This window comes from Zosterops lateralis (assembly GCF_965231275.1).
Source record: "Zosterops lateralis genome assembly, chromosome: 1".
Classification (NCBI taxonomy): Eukaryota; Metazoa; Chordata; class Aves; order Passeriformes; family Zosteropidae; genus Zosterops; species Zosterops lateralis.
The window spans coordinates 26115546-26138611 of NC_139762.1; the positions used below are offsets into that span (position 1 = coordinate 26115546).

General features: G+C 39.4%; 1 protein-coding gene across 7 annotated transcripts in view; it reads left to right on the plus strand.

Annotated features, from left to right (window-relative positions):
* Positions 1-23066, plus strand: part of DYNC1I1 (dynein cytoplasmic 1 intermediate chain 1) — a 211567-nt gene extending 188501 nt beyond the window's left edge. For all 7 annotated transcript variants that reach the window (XM_083878320.1, XM_083878319.1, XM_083878323.1 and 4 more), the window contains 2 exons: positions 4797-4922; positions 21974-23066. In XM_083878320.1, the coding sequence (XP_083734446.1) occupies positions 4797-4922; positions 21974-22084 (237 nt within the window). In that variant the 3' untranslated portion in view covers positions 22085-23066. The remainder of the gene's footprint in view (positions 1-4796; positions 4923-21973) is intronic.

Here is a 23066-nt window from a genome sequence, read left to right on the forward strand (position 1 = left end):
GGCGCAGTTTATGGCTTCCAGTGAGTGGTGCTTGCCATAAATAAGCATGGACAGGTAAGAGGAACCAGCACTGGGTACTGCACTGTCAAGGGGAGCAGCGAGGCCTTTTGAAGTGCTCCGAGCAGGAAGCAGTGCAGCCTTTTTAATTAGAGCACATACAGCTGGAGGATATACAGGAGGAGTCTCCCAAGAATTTATTTTGGGAAGGGAGGGACATATCCTTCAGGTGTTCTCATTAATGCAGGCTTAAACACAGAGGCTTAAACCCAGCATTTTGGGAAGAAAAAAACAAACCCTTTCCCCCCAAGTACCAGGGCTGAAATTGAAATCAACTGATGTTTTGCCATTTTACTCAAGGAGACCATAATTTCTTTCCAAAAAATTAGTCTGGACTGCTTGATCCCATTCCCATCAATAATAAGGCTGTACGTAGCAAACCGCTGCATGTTTTCAGTGTGTTTACATATAAATATATAGGAACATCAGAAAAAATAATTAATTTCAAGCTTCATCCTGCTTTTATTCTGTATGCAAGGCCACCCCCGATTTCACAAATTATTTCCGTTCTGAGAGGTCAAAATCAGCTCTCATGTAAGGATCAGACTGGAATTATTTCCATGGTATCCAAGCTTTGTGTTTTTACGAGAATCAAATTTGGGTCTCTGGACACAGAAATATCATTTGGTTTCCTTACTGAGCACTGATAAACAAAAAAAAAATCTGTATAAATGATAAGCTGGCAGATTCAGAATAGATGTGAAGTTTTGTTATGCAAGAGAAGTAGCAAAAGTATCTCTGAAAGTGAGAACTGCAAACAGTTCTTCTAAGCATTGTAACAGAAAATGATCTTCGTTTGCTTTTACCCTCTATCTGGTAGGTCATAATTAGCTAATAATTTTCCAGATTTCTGTAATTGATTATGCCGTTTAAGTCTGCACAGGTATTTGCTAAGGAAAACTCCTTGTCAGCGCTTCTGCCTTTGTAATAAGAGATCTTGAAACACCTATTTTTTAGATCATTATTGCTTTTAGATGTCAGATATGTGATGTCAAATATTTCTGAAGACAGTAGAAAATGACAGGTCTATTGCTGTGTTTAACTGCTAGCTATTGATAAAAATCTCTGTGTAAGAACTAGATGTGATTGTTATTAATGAGTTCTGGCTTTGTTTAATTTGGGGAATAAGCTGCATTAATATTTAGGTATTATTTTGAAAATCAATTAAGGAAACACCTGGGTTTAGTTACAATATTCTACCTTCAAATTTCTGAATCGCAGCAGTTTCTGCTTGGGTTGCTCTCAGTATTTATGGAAAACATTTTTCCTGAGAGCTAGATGCTTTCTGACTGAATAACTTCAATTACTGGACTGTACCAAGGATTTAATCAGTGTAATAATTATTTTCAAAATCTCATTGCAAAGTTGCAAGACTATTGGTGTACTTCGTGTTTATTTCTGCATAACAGAATTTATTTTTTTTGTAATAGCAAGGAAGATCATCACTATTTATTTTATATCTGATAAATGCATATTTTAAAAAGTTGAAAAGAAAAAAATCTTTACCCACTCCGTCATTCTTTTACAAACGGAATATTATTTTTATATACCGGTGTAGTGAGGTTTGCAAACAGCTTCAGGATAGCAAATGCTGATTTCTTACCTATATATCCATAATATTTATTTTTTGATTAAGATTGGAGAAGATCTCTTGGTGCTTGATGAGTCTTATTTATGTATGTACTGATACAAAACTGACTAACAAAGTCAGTTATTTCTTCTGTGTTATATCCTGTTCAGATGTTTCTCAGTTTTTTTATATGCTGTACCTTAGCTTTTAAAGTGTAAGGAGGGTGTCTATAGCTAGAAACAGATAACAGATGTATTTGCAAGCAGGTTTTGACACTACATGGGCAATAAAAGTAGTAATAAAAAGCTATATTCTTATCATGCAGGTTTATCTGACTGCATCTTTCTTAATCTGTTATCTGCTAAAATTTCATTTCAAAATTGTTTAAAATCTGACAAGCACCAACTTCAGAGAATTTATAAAGTACTTCAAACATGATTTTAAAAACATAATGCTACCATTATAAATAAACTCTTACCTTGAAATCTAAAATAGGCATGTGTAATTTAAACTATCACTACTAGCAGACAAATCTATTTTAAGATACTATGGTTTGACTATATTTCTCTCCATATCACTGGAGAAAAGGTTTTTTCTTTGGATTTTAAAGGACTGTTACAGTATTGCTTTTTATTTTGTTAGATAGCTTTGTGGATTAGTAACAGCATTTTTCAAAACCATTGGGTTTTGAAAAAAGCATGGGTTCTGTCTTGTGTCTGCAGCATTCGTGCTGCCTATTTTTATGTGGAACACTGAAAGAATACTGTATTAACAACAACAAAAAGTAAACCCCCGAAAACAAAACCTAAACCAAACCTCGCTCTAGAGTTATGTATTACAGCCTCCTGAAAGATTTTGTGAAAATTCAATGCCTTAAATACACACTGTATATTTGTACATGAAACACGTATCTGTGATCTGCAGTTTTCTGAGAAACATAGCTGGTTAGTGGCTTAGTCCTCTAAAATGTGGCATTTAGCTGTTTGAAAAAAAACATTCCCAAATGTTATGAAATTAATTTTGGCTGGGGTTGTTTTTTTTGTTGTTGGGGTTTTTTGTTTGTTTTGTTTTGTTTTTTCTTTTTTCTTTTTCTTTTTTTTTTTTTTCCCCAGAAATCCGTGATCACAGCACTTAAACTTGCTTGTTTTCTGCCGTGATTTTTATCATGGATTAATGACTCAATGTCAGCTTAAGGCCATTGGCTCTTCTTAGGTAACAGACTCGGGAGAAGTTAGTGCATGCCAACTTTTTTGGATAATACTGCCTTGGACAGGACCTAGGCCTTGCACACTGGGGAGATGAGTCCAGCAGTTATTTGCATTTGAATGACTTCCTAGATGGGAAGAGGATGGTATCTGCTTTCTGATTAGTATCCAGCATTATTTCTACATCATCCATCATTCTGCAAACAAAATCCTCCTGCATTTCTCGTGCGGGGTTCAGGACGATGCAGTGAAGCCCTTTGTCGAGGTGATGCTTTAGCTGTGGCAGAATCCTTGTGCTTGAGGTGCCAGTTGGTTTGGCAGCCTGGTGCAGCATTGGTGAGGGGGAGCAGGGAGCCTCCATGGGGAGAGTCAAGGGAAGCAGCCGTGGTTCCCGGTCCTTGTCCAGCTGCTGGCGTGGCAGTGCACCGCTGTGGCTGTAACCAGAGTCTCAGCAAGTCTGCAGGGGTTCAGCTTCCTGCTGTCACTCATCTGCTGTGACTCAATGAAGGCAGTAGGGCTGAGGAAGAGACTGCCATCGGAGCTATACAATGTTCATTTTGAAATTATTTTTCTCCAGGACTTTAGACCTGTCTCACAACAAAAATGTAAAGCCACAGTCAGAGAATTGATACGAAGTCAGCAAAATACCAGTTTTGTTAATCTTGCCAGTTTGTCAGTGTTCAGACCAGGGTTTAATATGACCTTCAAGCTGCTTTCCTCGTGCTCCTGCTGCACTGTACTGCCAGTGGGGACAGAAGGAGTGAGTACCTGTCACTCCTCTCAGGGCAGCCTGGACTCTGGTTCTTGTCCAGCTACCTCTTTTTAAGATGGACTGCTCTCCTTTCTATGCCTATTTATAGATCCTGGGACACTACCTTGTCATCTCACAATGTGACTGAAACTATTTCCCACCAGATGGATCTGGTGGAGGAGCTGTTTTTGCAGCTATCCTATCCCATTTCCCTTGACCTAAAAGGCACTGAAACTGAAAAGTCTTGTTTGGAAGACTGTTATGCCAAGCTACATGCTCCTTGCTCAGGCAGGTTCTCCCCTATTAAAGGCAGCTGGGTGGAGCATTAGTAGGCTTGCAGGTTACTGTCATTTGTCACATGAGGTGACCTAAATCAATTGAGTGATCCACCTATCTGGAACAAACACCCACACAGTTCCTTCCTCCTGCAGCATCTTTTGATGCCCTCATTCCAGCGTAGATGACAAATACTTCTCTTAAGATCATGTTCATTGCTTTATTCATCCCACGCATTAACCAGAATCTTTATGTATTCTTGTGGATCACCTGTTAAGTTGGTTGACTTGGGGCAGGGAGGGGGTTTAGGAATTAGACAGCATCCAGGTGTATTTAAAGCAGAAGTAATGTCCTGGGGATGTAAAAGAGAATTGTGGGAATATATTGTAGGAGTCCCAAAATGTCAGCTCAGCTGCTCTCACTTCTGCCATGTCCTCACTCTAAAGTGATTAGCTCAGGAGTTTTCTGATGGAATACCTAAGTTTCAACCTCTGCATCTAGCCACAGAGGTGAGTATGGATTCAAAGGATGTGTCAGCATGAGTACAGAGATGTATCTGCTGACTATTAGGTTATCTGGGCCTGAGTCAGAAACCAGGGCAGGACTGAAGCCAAATCCTGCCCTCAGTTGGTTCTTGGTCATGTTAGTGACTTTTGGGGTAAAAGATTTGGTTTTGCATATTTCCAGGGCTAAGGGGGCAAAAATAGTTTCACTTACTGCCCTTTACTGTTCATTCCAAGCAATCTCTTACTCTTCTCTCTTTTTATCACATGCAATCAAAGAAACAATGAACTCTTTTGCTTTTTTTCTCAATGAGAGTTGTTTGCTTCTTCCATCAATGCCAAGGGACTTTGACTTATCTGGGACATTCAAAACTGACCCCTGGGCTTGTAGGCAGTGTGATTTTATTGTCCTTCTGTTCCTATTGTTTCAACAGGTTCCCACAGCCAGTGTCACCATAGAAGGAGCATCTGCCCTCAACCGTGTCCGCTGGGCCCAGGCTGGGAAGGAGGTCGCAGTTGGTGATTCAGAAGGCCGCATATGGGTCTATGATGTTGGAGAGGTATCTCCTTTTTTTGTGGTTTGTTTGTTTTGTTGGGGTTTTGTGTTTTGTTTTAAGCTCAACTCCTAGAGACTGGCACATCCAAGTTTAAGAAAGAAATCTGTCTTATTCTTTCAGTGGGGTCCTCATTGAATTTGGGTTGCCAACGGTGTCTTAGTCATAAAGCTACCTTGCAAAAGAGTTAACTTGTTAAAGTCTCATGAGAGAAGTCTATTTTGAAAGATTCCAGTGGGGTTTTTTTAAGCTGTTTTTTTATAGTGATCCTGTGGGTACAGTTGGAAAAAGTCAAAAGAACACAAAGAAAAAGCTGAGGTGCAAAAAGAGGTAGTGCTGTTCTAAAGTTGATCCTAAAGGGTTCACCTTTTATACTTCGGTATCTCTTATTTTATGACTGGCTTATTGCTATAAGTTTTGTCAGCATGACATGCACAGAATGCATTTGTTCTTTTGATACTGCTTCACATGTCTGAATATGTGCAAAAGTACTAACAGGAGGAAATGAGAGGTGTCGTTTGGAAGGTGCATGCATGGTAGACTACAGCAGGATGCATATTCTGTGTCTAAAGATGCTCTCAATTCACCCTGCTGTATCTTACAAGAAGCACCTAAACTGCAGTGTGTTTGGCAGTGATGAATCTAACTCTTTGTTGATGAATGCAGTATAAAGTGTTCCATCAGCATTACAATCCCTTGGAACAGTTAAGGGTGAATCTCTGAGCAATCAGCTTTTATGTAGAGAATTTGTTTTCCATCATTATCTGTGATAGGATACTGAGATACCCATCTCTACACAGTAGGGAAACATTATAGAATGCATACAGAATTATCTGTAACTCTCATAAAGTGATTTTATGGCCCATAGCAAAATTGCTTGTGCATGACTCATATTTTTGGATTTCATTCACTAGTGCAGGAGTTGCCCTTCCTCACAAATGTTTGCTGAAACTTCTTGCCATGTTGTTAGCATAATCTCTAAATTGTTTAAGGTTACTGTGCTCAGATTTCCACTGTCACACTGGCAGGTCAGCTGTTTTTATTTATTTTTCATTTTTGCATGACTGTTCTGTCTTTCAAGTGATATGACAGGCTGTGGAAATGTCTTTGATGACAGCACAGTCTGATCTTGTCTGAGAGTCTAGACAGGCTGTAGAAATGTCTCTTTTTGCATATCATACACCAAATCATTCATAGCACTGTTTACTCCTGCAAGCTCACCCAGAAGAAAATAGTGTTCTATGCAGAAGTAGCAATATCGAAGTTTTTGACCTTTCCTCTGTGTAATAAGACGTCATCTTGCAAAATGAGTCATAGTGATACACTCAAATAAAAAAGAAAGACAGGCTTCTATTACTTGAAAAAGAAAACAGTCATTCAACAGTATTGATTTGTGTGAGTCCAGTTCAGTGCTACATAAAGGGTTCTGCTTCAGGGATGTTGTGTGCTCTGCCTATGCAGAGCCTCAGCGTCTCCAGCTCAGCTCCATATGTGCTTAAGTAAACCACTGGATGAATGTCTATCCACATGGCTACTGACAGACCATTGCCAATCCTCTTCTTCTGTAATGAATGAAGGAGCTCATTAATTTGTCTCCTGGGTCAGTCAGGCAGTATCAATCTCTGCAGTAATTCCTGCATGAAATTTAGGAGAGGTCATCTGGGCTGTAGCACTGCTGGTGCTGCTGTGTTGTTAGTGCCTTTTTCTGGTTTAAAAGAGAAGAGTGCTCATATATTCTCTAGCCCAGCTGTTCTCACTATAAAGCCTCAAGTGAGATGCAGAGATACTTTGCAGATCAAGAGCCTGGAACCAAGGACATTTACAGTGAGTAGCTGCCTCTTGGGTCACTAAGCTTGTGGGCCAGCCTGTAAAGAGCTCTTTGATGAGGGATTCCATCCTTAGCTGTCCTCAAGCACAATGCGCGGGGGATTCACAGCGCACATGCACTTTTGGAAGTGTCTGGTACAGAAATATGGCAGCCTTTAATGATTTTGCTTTACTTCGCTGTCCAGATACTGGCCAGTTTTTGGCTCAGCTAGGGTCCTCCTTTGACAGTCCTTTTTGTAGGGGTTTGATTCTGGGATCTGATGGGGGTGGTCTGACAGTTTAAAAAGAAAAGTTCTTCTCCTGCCAGCCATCCTTAGCCACATCCCTCACTGCCGAGTTTTTGTGCAGGTAGCAATGCTTGTCACCACTCACATTGTGCAGAGAGAGACAGATCAGTAGAGAAGTATATTATTTTATTTGTTTGTTTGTTTTGTTTTCTTTGGGCTGTTTTTCTTCGTGAACTGACTCATGTGGGAGTAGATGAGTGACTCTGTGGCTGGGGTCGAGGGGCTGGAGGCTGGACTGTACAGCACCCAGCAGCAGCTAACTTTTGTATTTGATCCAGCACTGTTGCAAATCCCGACACTAAGCTGTGAAAACTGACCTTTCAGCAACTTTCAGCCCTCTCCTCATCTCCCACAACATCAGCTTCTGAAAAGGCCTCATCACTGGAAAAACTTATCTCTGCCTGGCTGATAACTCAGTGGCATCCACTTGTTTGAAGGTGCATCTCCCTGATTTGGGAAGATGAGTGTGATTATTTACATTAGAAGGTCAGCAGGCCACTTTACCAAGACCCTAAATACACTCACCAAAACTATTCATACCCCACTTATACTGCACCCTTTTAAAAACCTTTGTTTTTTTGTGACTGTTCCAAACGTCACATTAGATCAGCTGTAATCTCATACAGCACTGGTTCCATCAGAAGAAAAAAAATACTATATATTTCTATTTTAATACAGCATTGTATCTTTGAATTTTACCTTACTAATAAACAGTGTTTCTTACCTGTTTCTTAGACAGCATTGACTCAGTGCATTTTGATCAGAGCAGAAAACATCAGGCTATCAACCATTAAGGAAAAAAATTAAATGGAAGGAATTTTTACTTTGATACATTCATCAGTTTTAAGGAACTATCCTAGAGAGCAGTAAAGTTTACTGCTGCTATTAACCCATATGGTATAGAAAGAAAACATGTGACCCAAGTGAAAAAACTTAAGACATAAGGCCTAACCTTGTATCCTTTGTGAAGGTAAGGAGTGTGAGATTGGAGCTGTTTTTGCTTGTGTAAGAATTTAGGATTTGGCCCATGTTGATATGTTATCCAGTCATGGTCTTTATGACAAGAAATGTCAGACACATGAAGAACATGGCAGGGTCCATGACCACGGAGTTAAAAATAATGGTGACACTTTCAGTTAGGCTATATAGTGTTATCTCCTTTGACTATGTACTTTTAGTTGTTTGATTTTGGCATCGCATCTGAAAATAACTGAACACATTTATTTTCACAGTGAGGGGTCTATTTTCTCCTCTATGTGTATGCTTTATGCCCATTAGCATTAATGGGAGTTACACACACACAGTTCCAGCGGAGAGGAGACTTAAACAGTCCATACAGATGTGCTCTTGTGGATCAGTAAGCACTGTTTTAAAGAATGTGAATTATAAAATGAAATAATAAACCCAAACACTCAAAAATCTGATTGTTTCAGTGTGATGGGATCTTCTTAAACCTATATAATTTAACTAGTACATATAACCAATCATTGTAAATACACTTTAGTCTCTGTAAGATCTAAATATTCAAACTTTTGCTGGCGTAGTAGTTGTGATATTATCATTGTGATAGCTTGTATAATATATTTTAGCTTCTGTGGCCTTAGAGGTTATTTATTGGGCAGCAATTTTTCTGTATGGTAGAAGCTGATTTTAACAGAATGTGGACCAATGCCTATAGATTTATTCACATGTTCAGATGATTGATAGTTAGACCTAACTGCATGTCTGTTTTGCAGATATATTTTCTAGAAAGCTTGCTCCCATTGTGCACGCTTCAGTGATGTTACACAGTGCCTGCTGTCATAAATATTCTCTAACAACCATGTTTGTTGCTTACCTGGCTTATTGCAAATGCTCTTTACAACCTTTGGTTGTAAAAGAAGAAGCTTCTTATCCACCTTCTATTATTTCTTTCTTTTTCCCATTTAACTCTTCCAGGTCATATTCTGCTTTCACTGTGGGTACACAGATAGAAACTGTGAGTCAATGACTTTTTATTTGATTCTAATAAAATATAAAATAAGTTTGCATAGGTTCACAGAATTTGAAAGTGTGATCATAAAAAGCATAATGCAGTGCATTATTCTGTTAAAGTGGTTACAAGAGAAACTATTGCATCTGTTTGGCAGTCTTTCAGACAGTTAGTCCAATTCATAGTTTTAAAAGGCAACTAGTATGACAGGTGGACTGGAGAGACATAAGAAAATGTCTTTCTCAAGACCATCCAGGAAGACTGGCTCTGCCAACAAAGGAGTTACCTGGTATTCTTTGTACGATTATTGCCTCTGTCCTTGTTTCCTTGCAGTGAAATCAGAATCATATGGATGTTTATGTGACTTTGTTAGGTTTCAGAGTTAATACTGCCTTAAGCCTTTTTAGGGCTGCTGTGTTAGGTTGTTTGTGTACTTCCCCATTTGCTCCATGATAGGTGTTAATCCCATATCTCATTTTCAAGTACATGACCAGCAAGGGAGGAGCTGGTAACTGCCCTGAAGTATGTGGAGGAAGTGGTACAGTAAGGATTCCGCACTGGTGCCTGTAAAGTAATTTTCTTTGATTTCAGCAGCCTTTAACAACTGCTCTGAGATTCTTAGGGTTCTAGATAGAAACAAAAGTATATTTGTGACCAGCTGTCACATTTCAGCATGACTGTTGAGTCACTTGTTTTTCTGGCTGCAGTGGTACCTTTGTACTTTTGTACTCCTGTCTTGTGACCTCTGTGTTTCACTATAGATTTTGTACGAAAAACACATATCCAGCATCTCTTTCATGCAGTTAGAAACTGCTGTAGCCCAGAGAGAGAAATATGAAGCTAGGTTTTGTGTCATGTAGTTATCCAGGTAAATTTTCCAGTAGGTTTGCTTTTGCCATCATAAAGCTTCTGTAGAGCATATATTGAGTTGGGAAATGTTTTTGCCACAAAAGCAGAGTTGAGGCTTACCATAAAAAATTTTATTTTAAAATCTATGTTCAGTTACAGGTATTCTTGGAACAGAGATAAATGGCTCACGCACGTATCATGACAACAAATTTGAGCAATAATGAGGGGTTGTGCTTACAACCAAGTTTTATTCAAAAGCATTCAAAGATTAAGACACAGTAGTTACAACAACATACACAATCCAGGCATAAAGGATAATTAAATTTCACCATTGATATTTCTGCTGGAGAGATTGGAACCCTGGCCTCAGAGAATTTTAAAAACATGTTTTAACAAAGCAGATTCTCTTAAGAGTTGATGGAAAATGTAAAGAACTAAGGTTTTGATTTGCTTCCTCTTTTTCCCCAGTTTTATAAGTTGAAAGATTTTTAAACTGGAAACATTTAGAGATGACCAAAAAAAAAAAAAAACCCACCCAAAAAAACCCCCAGGAACTTCAGCTTTTTACTTGAATAATGTCTGAAATATTGAGCAGTACAAACTCCTCGTCCCTCATCATTTCAGTTTTGACTGATACAGTCTGTATTCACAAAGGGATTTTTGAAGTAGGTTAAATAAGAACTCCCTAATGAAAAAAATGCACTAGTTTGAAATCAGTCAATTTAATTACTGTGTTTTATGAAGGCCATTACCCATTGCTGATTACTAGGGTGATAAAATCTTTAAGCTTTGGTAGCCTCCATAGGGGGTGAGCTGATCTAAGTAGAGCAAAGTCCAGTCATTATCACCCTAAATACTTATGTTTCTCATTACAATATTCATTACTTTAGGTTGCTGTGAAGGCTTTGAGGTCTTTATGTAAGCAGTGGTTTATTCCTCTGTAGAAAAACAATGTTATGTTGATAAGTCAAAACCAAGTTTTATATACTTCTACAATTTAAAATGAGGCTTAGCTACATCCATACATAGCAATGCATAAATTTGTATATCTGAGTATAAATTTCCCTATACACACCGATTGATGGCTGTTTGCATGTCAGTTAGGTTGTATTAGTCTGATAAGAAATGGAAAGGGATATGAATTACCTTGTTATTTCAGTCTGTTTGGGTACTTAAAGAAGCTGGAATGGAGGTTTATGTTCCTAATAACAATCTTAATAAGGGAAGTACTTTTCAAGAGGGAAAACTGAACCGTGATCTAATTAATCTGAGTTACCTAAGGCTGGTTGCTGAGGATTGGAGCTCTTTCTCTCCAGTGCCACCTGGGCCCTTGTGCTTCCCTTTCTCTGCCACCTCTTGAGTATCATGTGGCATCATTGGCTCTCTGCCCTTCTCAGTCTCCCTCATCATAGGTTTCAGACTTACAAAGCAGCTTCATAAAACTGATGTTGTCTAAAAGATCAAAACTTTGCAAATGCCCTTTGCACCTTTGGTTGTAAAAGAAGCAGCCTCTCATCCTCCTATTATTTATTTTTCGGGGTTTTTTCCCATTTATCTCTTCCAGGTCATATTTTACTTGCACTGTGAGTGCAAAATCCCTTACTCTTATGTTTAAAAAAGTATTTTATTTTAAAAAAGAACTCTTGAAATGTCAGAGAGGGATGTGGATCTGGATTACAGGGAAAGGAGAGTAACCTGTAGAAAGGGACAGAAGAACTTGGTATATTAAACCAGGGAAGCCTGAGCTTGGTGGCAATATAGATGTTTCATGTTCTTGCAGAGTGCTTGGGGCCAGAAGAGGTGACCTTCTGAGAGGAGCTGAGGACGTGCTACCACCAACGCATGTGGCTGCAAGCTGGCCGTGTATTCACTGGAGTCAAAAATTAAAAGAATATTTTTAACTATCAGAAGGCTGAAGTTCCAGAGCGGGTAGAGACAGTGGGACAGACATGCTCTCAAAGTGGAGCCTGTCCCCTGGATTTTATGTTGTGCTTGTGTGTGATGCAGAAGTGGGGCACACCTGGTGTACAGGATCATTCTCCTGCCCATGCCCAGATATTTACTTCTTTCTGGCAACAAGGTTCTCTCTGGATAAATGGACACAAAATTCTACTTCCATTTTACTACCTGAATGTTACTTGTTAAAATTAAAGGAGGAGGTGTCAGATTTTTCATAAAAGTACCTTTTTTCTCATTTGTTGATTAGACAGTGAAATTAAATGCATATTAGTATGCAGACAGACAGAAAGGGTGGGGGGTTTAAATGGTCATCTTAAAAATTCAGTTGATTCTTATTCTTAGCTTCCATTTGCTTGTGATTAATACTTCAGCAGTTCTCCAGAGATAGCTTACTAGCTCCCCAGAGAATTTCATGGGATAAAAAGACACGAGTTTCCAGTATGATACAAATATCTTTTGGAAGAATTTTTCAACTTCTCATCATATGAAATAAAAACCTTGAGAAACCCAAGTCAAACAACCAACAGAACTCTGGCCCTAGCCCTTTTTACTCATTTGCACACTACTTTCAAAGCTGACTTATGTTTCCTTTTCCTTTGCAAAGGCCCAGATCCTCCCCCTGCAGAGAGGATCAGAGAGAACAAGCCACATGTGACAGGAGTTAATCATGTAGCTTAATGCACTATTGGAAGGCACTCAGATAGCGAAGTGATGAGAGCAGCAGAAGAGAATCTGTAAGAGATCATTCCCTTTCTGCACAGTGCAGCCCGCAGAGGGGGAGAAGGGAGAGACAACTGTGTGTGACAGTCTTCCTGCTGGTATTTTCCTGCTGAGCTGGGAAGCACTGTAAAGGGCAAGAGAAAAAGAGCAAAGGGAGGCCCAGATTGGACATACCCATTTGTCCATATGAACACTACTGGGGCTTCCCTTCTAGTTCTTCAGTTACTGTTTCTCCTGAAAACTTGTGAAGAGGCTTAGTGGAAAAGAGAACCTGGGTCCAGGCTTTCTATGGTAACTGTAGCTCAGACAGTGGTCTCAGCTTTAGCTGCTCTGCATCCGCCCTAACCCTGTATTGTGAAACACTCTGGGGGAGCCCAGCTGTAGTCAGTGCATGTTAGTGGTGTCACAGAGTAAGTATTTTAAATATCTAGTTAGTCTCTTGGATGACATTTTCTCTGAAATTTTTTACCCCTTTTCTGATGTAAAAAGAAATGTTACTGAAAAATGTCCATAGCTTCAAGTAACATAGAGTATGGAAGAGGAAAATTGCCAAGTATGAAATTTAGTTTAAGCTCAGTTTGTGGGCAGCAATTTGCAAAAGTCATAGAAATACGTGACTTATCATTGTGGTGTTAAAACACTTCTGAGACAAGAGCTGCTTTGTATAATTAATTTTTTTCAAGGGGCTTTTGTGGTTTCAACTTGTCACATCCAGTAACAGTTTTAATTTTGAGAATCCTTAACTATGTTTTCAATCTTTATGGATTGCAGAATGGTCTGTATTTTGAACATAAAAAAATACTTAATTCGTGACTTGGAAAGTAACAGCTAAAGTATCAACTGAGGATAACTCTGAGTCTTAATACATCCTATTTTGCAGCTAGAATTCTATATCTTGTGTTTAATTTAAATGTGAAATTTATACTGCAGTGCCTAAAGTGATGGAAGAATCGATGTCGGAAATGTAAAAAAAAAAACAAAAACTCAACAAAAAAACCCCCACTGCTATTTCATGGTAGATGAGCTCTTTCAGATCATGGGATGTGTACAAAATCTCAGAGAAGGCAGCAACTCTCCTGCTGACTAAAATCTTTGAGTAGTTTATAAGCTGCTGTGGTGGGAGTCCACAGAAAGCTGCAGCAGAAGTCCTTTACAGTTCTGGTTCTGTCAGGTTTCCTGGCATGAATCATGGCATGGACATGGCCAGTTTGGTCTGGATGGGAAGCAAGCTGAGCTGAGTATGATTTATTTCTTCCCTAAGGCAACAGTCCTGCACACAGCTGAACTTCCAGGGAGGCACCTTTGCCAGTGCAGCTACCCCACAAGCTGAAGCTCTGGTATTTCAAGTGAGAATGATGGGCCCATTCTTCCAGTCAATGTAGTTGTCAGTAAAAAAAATTATAGTAGGTCTTGGAAAGAACAGGTCAAGGGCTCCTCACCTTATAGTTTAGTTCTTTGGTATTTTTTGGCTTTCTTGTGCAATGATGACAACTGGTAAAGTAATTTGGTAGAGGAGGAATCCTGATCCCTTAGCTCCAGATGTTAAATGTCCTGAAATGCATGTAAAAAATTCCAGGACTTTTCAGTGACTTTGAGAAATGACAATTGAAGCAGGGCTGTGATCCCCATGGGAGGTGATGGTAGGCAGCATGCCTCACTGTTTTTATCAATCCACCTGTAAATTGATGGCATTATAGAAGTGGAACAGCAGGAACTGCAAGAACTTAGTTGCTTGGGGCACCACCTCTGTTGAAGCAAAATTGTGAGCTTTCCTTAAGCATGGCAGATGGTCCTTCTGCTCTTTCTGCTGATTAACTGTATTAAATCTCTTTTGTTTCAGGATAACTGATGATGACTGAATCTCCTCTGTAGTCTATATCAAGTACAGCATTTTGATATGTTAGTTGAGGGAGGCATAATCCCATTGATAGCTTGAACATCATTCCTTCTGGTTAACTCAGGACAGCCTAAGCCAACTCTGATTTTAGAGGTGGAACTTTTGCATTGTCTACAATTAAAGATACTTCCCACTTCCTTGTTTTCTATATGCCCTATCAAGTTGTAATCCTTCAGGCTGAAGTTTTCCATAATTGGTGTTTGCTTCTAGCACAGGTTTTGTTGTTTCTTACCTTTTTTTTTTTTTTTTTTTTTTTTTTTTTAAGATTAAAGACAGTACCGTAACACAAAATTAATAACATGCTCAAATTGAGGGAGTTAGTCTTAACTCTGACATTTCCTATCTTTGAAGTGTTACAGTCTGCACTCTTAATGTTCTGTTAACATGCATTTATGTGTCACGTATGTATAATTTACAGGCTATGTTGTATTTTGTTCTCCTGTTAGACTGGCATCAAGATGACTGATGCAGACAAAGAGTACTAAGTTTAGAAAAGAATTAATGGGCATTCAAATGTTCAGTTCTTTTGTAGTCCCTTTGTACAGCATATCTTTGCACATTACATATAAGTTATTAAAATATCACTATTGTTGGCTTGGTATTTAAAACATAATTTGGCATCATCTAACAATTCAGAAGTTACTGTTCTCCTTAGAAAAAAAAGTCAGAGTTTGCTTAAAATTTAATCAGTTCTTGTTAAGTTGGGGGGTTTTGATATCAGCTAATATTTTGTCTTTTTTTTACTAAGGCAGCACGAGTTAAATCAGACCCTGCTGGTGAATTGCAAAGAAATAAATCACAACAGACATTAATCTAGATGAGGGCTAAGTAATTAACTTCATAGAAGGGTGGTGTATATTGTGTCTGTGACACTAGACTGACTGCTGTGCATAGAATAAATGCAGTATTTAGGTTGCCTATGGTATTCCACCCCTTCAATTAAGTAAACAAATATATATAGAGCTACTCTGGAGTGTATCCTTTGTGGTCTAAACACTGTATCTTATTAAAATCATCTGCATGCAGTATGTGGGGTTTGAGTTTCTGCCAGTGATTTCATCCATTGTTAACAGTGATGCTCGGCTCTCCCAAGAGTTAAATACAGTGGTACTTTAGTTATGTGGAAAGGGTGCTCTTGGTTACTTTGGTGGCCATTTCGTTGCATATTACCTCCCACTTTGTTTCCATCCATGTGTGTGGCATAGGGTGTTGCCTGAAAAAATATAGGCTTTTTCAGGAAATAAAATATCCATATAGGTTGAGAAAAATATCAAAGGCAGTCTGTAATTGATTCTGGGGGGCAAGACTAGGGCCAGAATAGGTGTGTTCCTGCCTGCTCTATATGTATTATCAAGATATTTAATATTTACATTTTCATATCTGTTTTCACCTCAACAATAATGACAAAACATCTGTTGAAGTCCAGAAGATAGGATCAGTTCTGAAAGTGGAACTATAGTAGTTTGTTGTTTGCATTGTAATCTTCATTCTGCAAGCTCTGTCTTTTACCCAGAAAATGAGACCAAGTGATTGTTCTATTTTTTAAAAAGCATCAAGTTCAAGTAATTACAGTTTATCATCATGAAACACATTTTTACCTACAATGTCATAACTGCATTCAGATGTTAATCCATTGCTTAAAGTATTTGCAGCAGATTCTTTTCAGCACTTGGAGATATGGACAATATAGGTTAACAAAAATTTTGCTCAGAGAAAATACAGCTAAAACTACATTTGCCTGAAGCTATGTTTATTTGATGATGCTGTTAAATTGAAGGAATATTAAAATGGTGATAAGCCACATACACAAATAACTTAGTGTGAAGTCTGAGATTTTAGTCACTAGTTCACCAGACTTGCTGTTGTCCACAAACTCAGATTAATCTGAGTATTTTCTAAGTTTTAACTAGCTATCTCACAAGGGTGTTTAACTTGCCCTTCTAAAAAATTGCAATAGCAACAGATATTTTAGAACATTAATTCCTATATAGTTTTTATTTTCTCTGCTAGATATGAGATTTTATGGCATATACAGCTCTGTGGAAGCAGAGACAAATAAACAGAATTGTCTAAAATAAGATCACCCTTTGCCTCCAAACAGCAACAAACCCAAATGCAATTAACAAAATATGTATGTTAATCAGAACATGTGTGACTTTTTGGAGCATGGTGATTAGCTATAAGAAAGCCATCAATTCAGATCAGAATAAGCTTTTTCTTAACACAAAGATAAGAGAGCATTGTGCTTCTACAAAATGTTTGAATGGGTCACAGATTTTTGAACTGGGAACCACTATCACCCTTGGAGTGTATCTTGGACCACCATGCCGGCTCGTCTGCAAACTCGTAATTGGAAACAGTGTGTGGCACTAGGGCGGCGTGGGCCGGCTGCAACCACAGGCTCTGGCAGATCTTCTGAGCCCTGGTGTAGCTGCTCATTGTCAGATTCTCCATTTACACCTGTGTCCTCAGGACATGTGGGTCAGAAGTGTGACAGGCTGTGCTGGTGGGCAAACTTCACCCCTTCACAACAACTCTCAGTCAGGGATGGTGCTGAGGAGGTTCTTCCCATGGCTGTTTTTCCTTTGAGGCTTCTGAACTCTAGGGGAAGCCAAAAAAACAGTGACTACTAAACTGGTGACTGGGATCACATAATGGTTTAATCAGTGATCAGTGCTGCAGGTTATGAGCTATTGTCTCAGTGATAGGTAAATAAGCCCATGAAGTACAGTTGTTAAAAGGAAATAGAACAGGTTCAATGTAGACAACTGTGTTCCTTTTGAGCTTATAGGACACTGGTTCCTCTGAAGCAGAGGTGGCTGCTGCTGCTGAAATTGCATTTTGATTCCTTCTCAGGAGAGTCTACTGCCCTCAAAGGAGAGCTGTGATGGACAAGAGCTTGGAGGGATGAAGGCAGGAAGAGATTGTCCACTCCCACCCCAAAGATTTAGAGGCTTCAGGGAAGGCAAGGAGCCATAAATAAAGTGAAATATCCTCAATGAATAATTCATTGGCTGGAAAGTGTTTTTTTAGGGAAACTGAAGCTATACAGGGATTTGGACAAATTCAGCTGAAACACTCTCAGCCATAAAAAAGATGGATAAGAGAGAAATATACCAATGTCTTGAAATATGTTGTAGTATCTTGTTTCAACCATCTGGATAGATTCCTTTAAAAGGTACATTGAAAAACTTGGGGGTTTTGTCTCAAAATCTTTCTCTCATTCTCTTCTCTCCTTTTTCCAGTTTCCTTTTCTTTTCCCCAACTTTAAAGAGCAAATGTAGGTGTTAATTTATCTGAAAATGAAATTTATGCTGATTTGTATCTTCAGACACTGTATTTTTTGTTCCTTTCCTTCTTGCTGAGGGGGCCCAGCACTGATTGACTCAGAGGACAACACCAAGAGTTGTCTTGTCAGGGCATCTCCTTTTCCTGAATTTTGTCACAGTGCTCAGTGAAGTTGCTAATTGCACAGTTTCTAGGAAGACACAGAAATACAGCTTATGTTTGTGAAATCTCTGGTGTATGGATTGGAAGGTCTGCACACAGAGGAAGTCTCTGGCTCCATGAGAAGGTGGAGGAGGCTGTTTTTGGTGAAGTTTGCCTGCCAGGTGCAGTCTATGCTGCCTGGCGAGCCTCCGGGGCAGAGCACTGTCTCATGCCTCCCAGATGCACATAAACCATCTCCTTGGTCAGTCCTAGCGGGGAGCGGGGCACATTTTGGGGCAGGAAAGGTGACAGATAAGTGAAGTCCGTGGCTAGAGTGATCTCCCAAGAAACAGAAGCTTCAGAAGGTTCAAGGGCTCTGTGGTAGCACTGAGATACAGGTTGGTTGTGTACTGCATAAATCATGTGGAATGGTGACACATCAGCAAGGCAAAGACAGGTGCTTGTCAGGAAGATCCTGGCGGCCATTTTTCGTAGATAATACTGGTTTTCCTCATTAGAATTACTGTCTGATGCAACCTAAATTTACCATGATGTTAAAGCAGTGTGACTAATTCAGTCAATTAATTAGATGTGGGTAGCATTCGCCTTTCATTGTAAAGGGATCAGAGGAAAACACTTAATAGCTTTTATGTTCTTGTTCTGCTCCATACCTTAGCATCAGTTCATTCAAATAACCTTCTGACCCAAATAAGTTATTATATTAAATTATTATGCTTTGGTGAACATTTCTACCCTGCACCAACATCATGTTGACAGGAAAGTTTACACATGCTCCTTTGTAGTAACTGGAAGTGGACAGAAAAATTGCCACATGAGTGAGGAACACCCAGATAGCTCTAAACCTCTGCCCTTCCTCCATGGAGTATCTCCTCATTTCTTCCACCTCTGCTCCGGTATTTGCAGAAAAAACATGTGCAGAAAAGCTGAGAGGGAGAGTCCACAGATAGACCCAGGTCTGCAGCACTTGTGGGTGTCAATGCACCCCGATGAAGGAACTTGAATGGAAAATGACTGGAAAGGGAGCATTAATCCAGAGAAGAATTTGAAGTGGAGTTTGTGGATACTTTTGTTTTTATTTGTGGTCTTTTCATGTATAACTATTGTGGTTTAGTATTGGGGCCTTTGCAGAAAGAAGGAGTTTGGAGAATAAAACACAATTTTTCCTTTGACTTTATTATTGCCAAGGTTTCCCTCTGCATCCCTGAGGAATTTATATTGGAGAACTTTATTCTACTAACAGTCTATTAGCAGGATTGGCCCCTTGTTGAAAGCATGATGCAGTGCATGAGATTAAATAAGGTAAAATAAGATGAAGTTGTAGAGAATTAAGATTGCATGTGGGCACTGAATATTTTTTCCTCTGTGCTAACGGTATTTTTGGTAATTAATTGCTTTGTGGACTGAGTCACTGGAAATGGCCCAGACCTTGCTGACACTGTCAGCTAAAAGTAGGGCATGTAATGCATACATTCCTGGGGAGACACTTCAAGTTTTAGATACCAAGTTATTTTAATAGCCTGGACTTTGATTTTATTTGTCTGTGGGAATGCTGTGGAGTAAAGGCAATTAAATTATCTCAATGTCATAAATATATTTAATTTTTTTCTTTAGAATGACATATTTTATTTTCAGCCATTTAATGCAATGTAATGCTGTTAAAGACTTTACAAGACAAGGAGAAATGATGCTTTATTAAACTCAGAAAGTCCTTTGCCTAGGATATTGCTCCAAGACTTTAAATTAAATTTAAAGATTTTCCGACTTAAAATCAGTGAGACTCATTTCATTCAAGAGTTTGACAAATGGTAGTACTGTACACATCAGAAGAAATGAAATATTTTAGGAGATGCAATAATAACAGGGATATAGTTGCACAGCTAGTTTTGGTTCCATCTCTGATAGAAGGATCTCTGCACTGCCCCTTACTACTATACAGAAGCCAGTCTAGGTGTGTGGCTGTGGCAAAACGTTTGCTGCAGGTACTTGTGTGCTGGTGCACTGACCTCCCTTCTGGTGCTACAGTTCTTTCTGCTGAGGGATTTTAAAAGAACAGTGGTTCATCCCAGATCCACATCTGTGCATGTCAGCATGAGAGACAGCTGTCTGAAATGATTTACTCTTGTAACTCTGGTCCCTATTCCTGGGAGAAGGAGAAAAATGCCAGAAGTGGAAGACAAAGAAGGGAAAACCCAGAGACTGCAGTGATGCCTATATTAACTGGGCTGAGATGGCTTTTTCACAGGTTGCATTTCTCAGCCTGTAGCCTCAGCTGATGCTAACTATACTATATTTGGCATTTCAACAGGCAAAAACCCAAACTTGCACACTAGCTCTTCATAATGTAACTCAGTCACTGTTGTACATATAATGCACATATAATACATGGGAAGCTTTAAAAAACACAGTGTTTCCCCCAAAATACTAGATATAGAGGCAAAGCTAGATTAAAAAAATTTGAAAAAAAACTGATAATCACCAGTGAGATATGGAAATGTTTAGATCTTGTATTGCAAATTCCTGTCCCTATGATTAACACTTGCAGCAGTGTATGTGGAGCTTTCACAAGCATTTAATCTTGGACATATACACAAGCCCTTTTGCTGGCTGGGTGATGTAACAGATGCTTTTCTTAGTCTCCAGTTCTGTGTATCCAGTCAAGATGTAAGGAGAAGAGAATAATTTGACTATTTTCCAGTACAATGTATCATATGTGTCCTGGGCATCTATGATCTACTAGTGCCACATGGACATAGTTAACTGACCATCTGCTTGGCACCTCTTGTGCTGTATTAAAAGATCTGAGTTCAGGTTGAATACTGCGTAGTACAGACTGGATTAGCTATGGTTATACCCATCCTTCAGTCCAAAGGCATCCATTTCCTAAGGTGGACAGCAGTTTATTATAGTTTCTAAAACTGAAATTACACTAGAGACTACAGTAAGAAATTACACTAAACTACAGTAGAAACACTACTACTATCCTTCTTCAGTACCAAGTACTGTGTAATGTCTTGAAACAGTTACTCTTTCATATTATATGCAGGATGTGATCACAGCACTTCAGGAGGGCAGTAAAAACTTGCATGGAACATGTGGATGCTTGTTGCTGTTTTCTGGAACTTGGGTTAATGAAAACAAAGTCGAGAAAAGTGCTTGTTTTGTTTTGGTGTTTTGTTGGGTTTTGTTTTGTTTGTTTGTTTTTTGGGGTTTTTTTTAATTATCTCAATCCCAGCTTGCATTATCTTCCAGAAATTGCAGTATTGGACCCAGCTGGAAATGACTGCAGTATTATTTTGCCATAGCACTAAAGCATTTTGTCTGGAAGTTCAGCTATTTAGATTACATGTCTCTCTTGAAGCCTAATGTTCAAGAGCTCTTCATTAGAAACATCAATGGTATTAAATGGAAATGGATCTTGCTTGATGATATTAAAAAATCAGACTAGTAATGCAGTATCCAGTTGGTATAACATTTCCATTATAATGCATTTCCTGTAACTGTGAATTCCTTAACATAGAGGAGGGTAACTAAAATAACACAATACATTTATTTTACTACTTAGAGCTTTAATAAACTTCAGGAAAATAGTTTCAACACAGTGTTTTAAAAGCTCTGTTACCTTCTGCACACTGACCTGGGTCCTGCAAACAATTACACTTGGGCACAGCCTTGCTGACTGCCAATGGCCAGCTCATGTGTGTTAAGTGAAGGGTACGTGTGTGTACATGTAGAGATCAAGGCCTTGCTCTAGTTTGGAAAATCTGAAATATTTTAACCAAGGGGTAGATTCTGCAGCAACACAACAAAATGAAGCAGATAAAGCCTTTTGCTCTGCCACTGACTAAAGGCTCCTTCTGGCTGGTACTTGTATAGGAAACTGCCAGATGTGCCTTGTGAATGTGGCCACACTTCCCAGGTACCAGCCCCCAGCGGTTTGGGGAGGCGCACGCCTTGGTTGGTGCTTCACTGTGCACAGCCATGCCGGTTACAGCAGGAGCTCTCCTCAAAGGAGGTGCCTCAGTTTTGCGCCAGAGCGAGAACCAGTCCTGCACAGCCAGTGTCCTAATAATGAATTCTCTGCTGGTTTGTCCTGCAGCTGGCTGTTCCACACAACGACGAGTGGACGCGCTTCGCCCGGACCTTGGTGGAGATCCGCGCCAACCGAGCCGACAGCGAGGAGGAGGGGGCGGTGGAGCTCGCGGCATAGAGGGAGAGGAGGAGCAGCGCCCGCCAGAACAGCAGCTTCCCCCGCTGAGTGCGCCAGTGTTCAGTGTCAGAGTCAGTCTCGCTGTGGCTTTTGATGCCAGTGTACATGCCAGTATTGCTCAAACCATTCCATATTGATCACACTGCTTTACACAAGGCTGAAAATATCCAGAGCATTTTCATACTTTATATTTCTGTCTGAAAAGTAAGAAAGAAAAGACAAATCAACCCTTTATGGGTTTAGTTGTTGCCTTTTAACTACTTAGTAGCTGTATTTAATAGCTAGGAAACCCTGGTTAAACTTGTGCTCACATTGCCCTTCTGGCATAGTCCTATTAAATCCATATGAAGCCAGATATGATTATGTGCAGATGTGGTGTGCTTCACTGTATGGGACTGGGCCAAAGACTTTAGATGTGGTGTATCACATGGTGACTTACATTATGAATGGATGTACTATACGAAAGTTGCTGCTCCTTGTTTATTGCGGTGTGCTGCATGGAACATATTTATTTGAAAGCATTAAAATAAACGATCCTAAAGCATGTGCATAATGAGAGAACTGCATTGTCTGTGTGCTGCTGTAGAGGTTACATTAAAGTCCACGTAACAATTACAGTGCATCAGTTGTGCTTAAGATGCAAGATCTATAAAGACTGGCTTGAGTGGATGGAATGAGTTCCCTTTCCTTTTTTTTTTTTTTTTTAGATGCCTATTATTTCTAGGCATGTTAACTATATTTCAGATACAGTTGGTCACTGATACTTGTCATGCAAGTTAACACTAACAGTCTGACAAGGGGTTGTGGTTCCCAAGTATGACACCAGTATTGCTAATAAAATGTATCAGGCCTGTTCTGTTGCAGTGTGGTTGATCATTCCTTGCCAGCAGTGCTCAGCATGTTCATTACCAGTCACTGGTGAGGCACTGGGCAAATGTGACTGCCTTGACTCACAGAAAACTCATCCAGTTGCTCTGTTAAT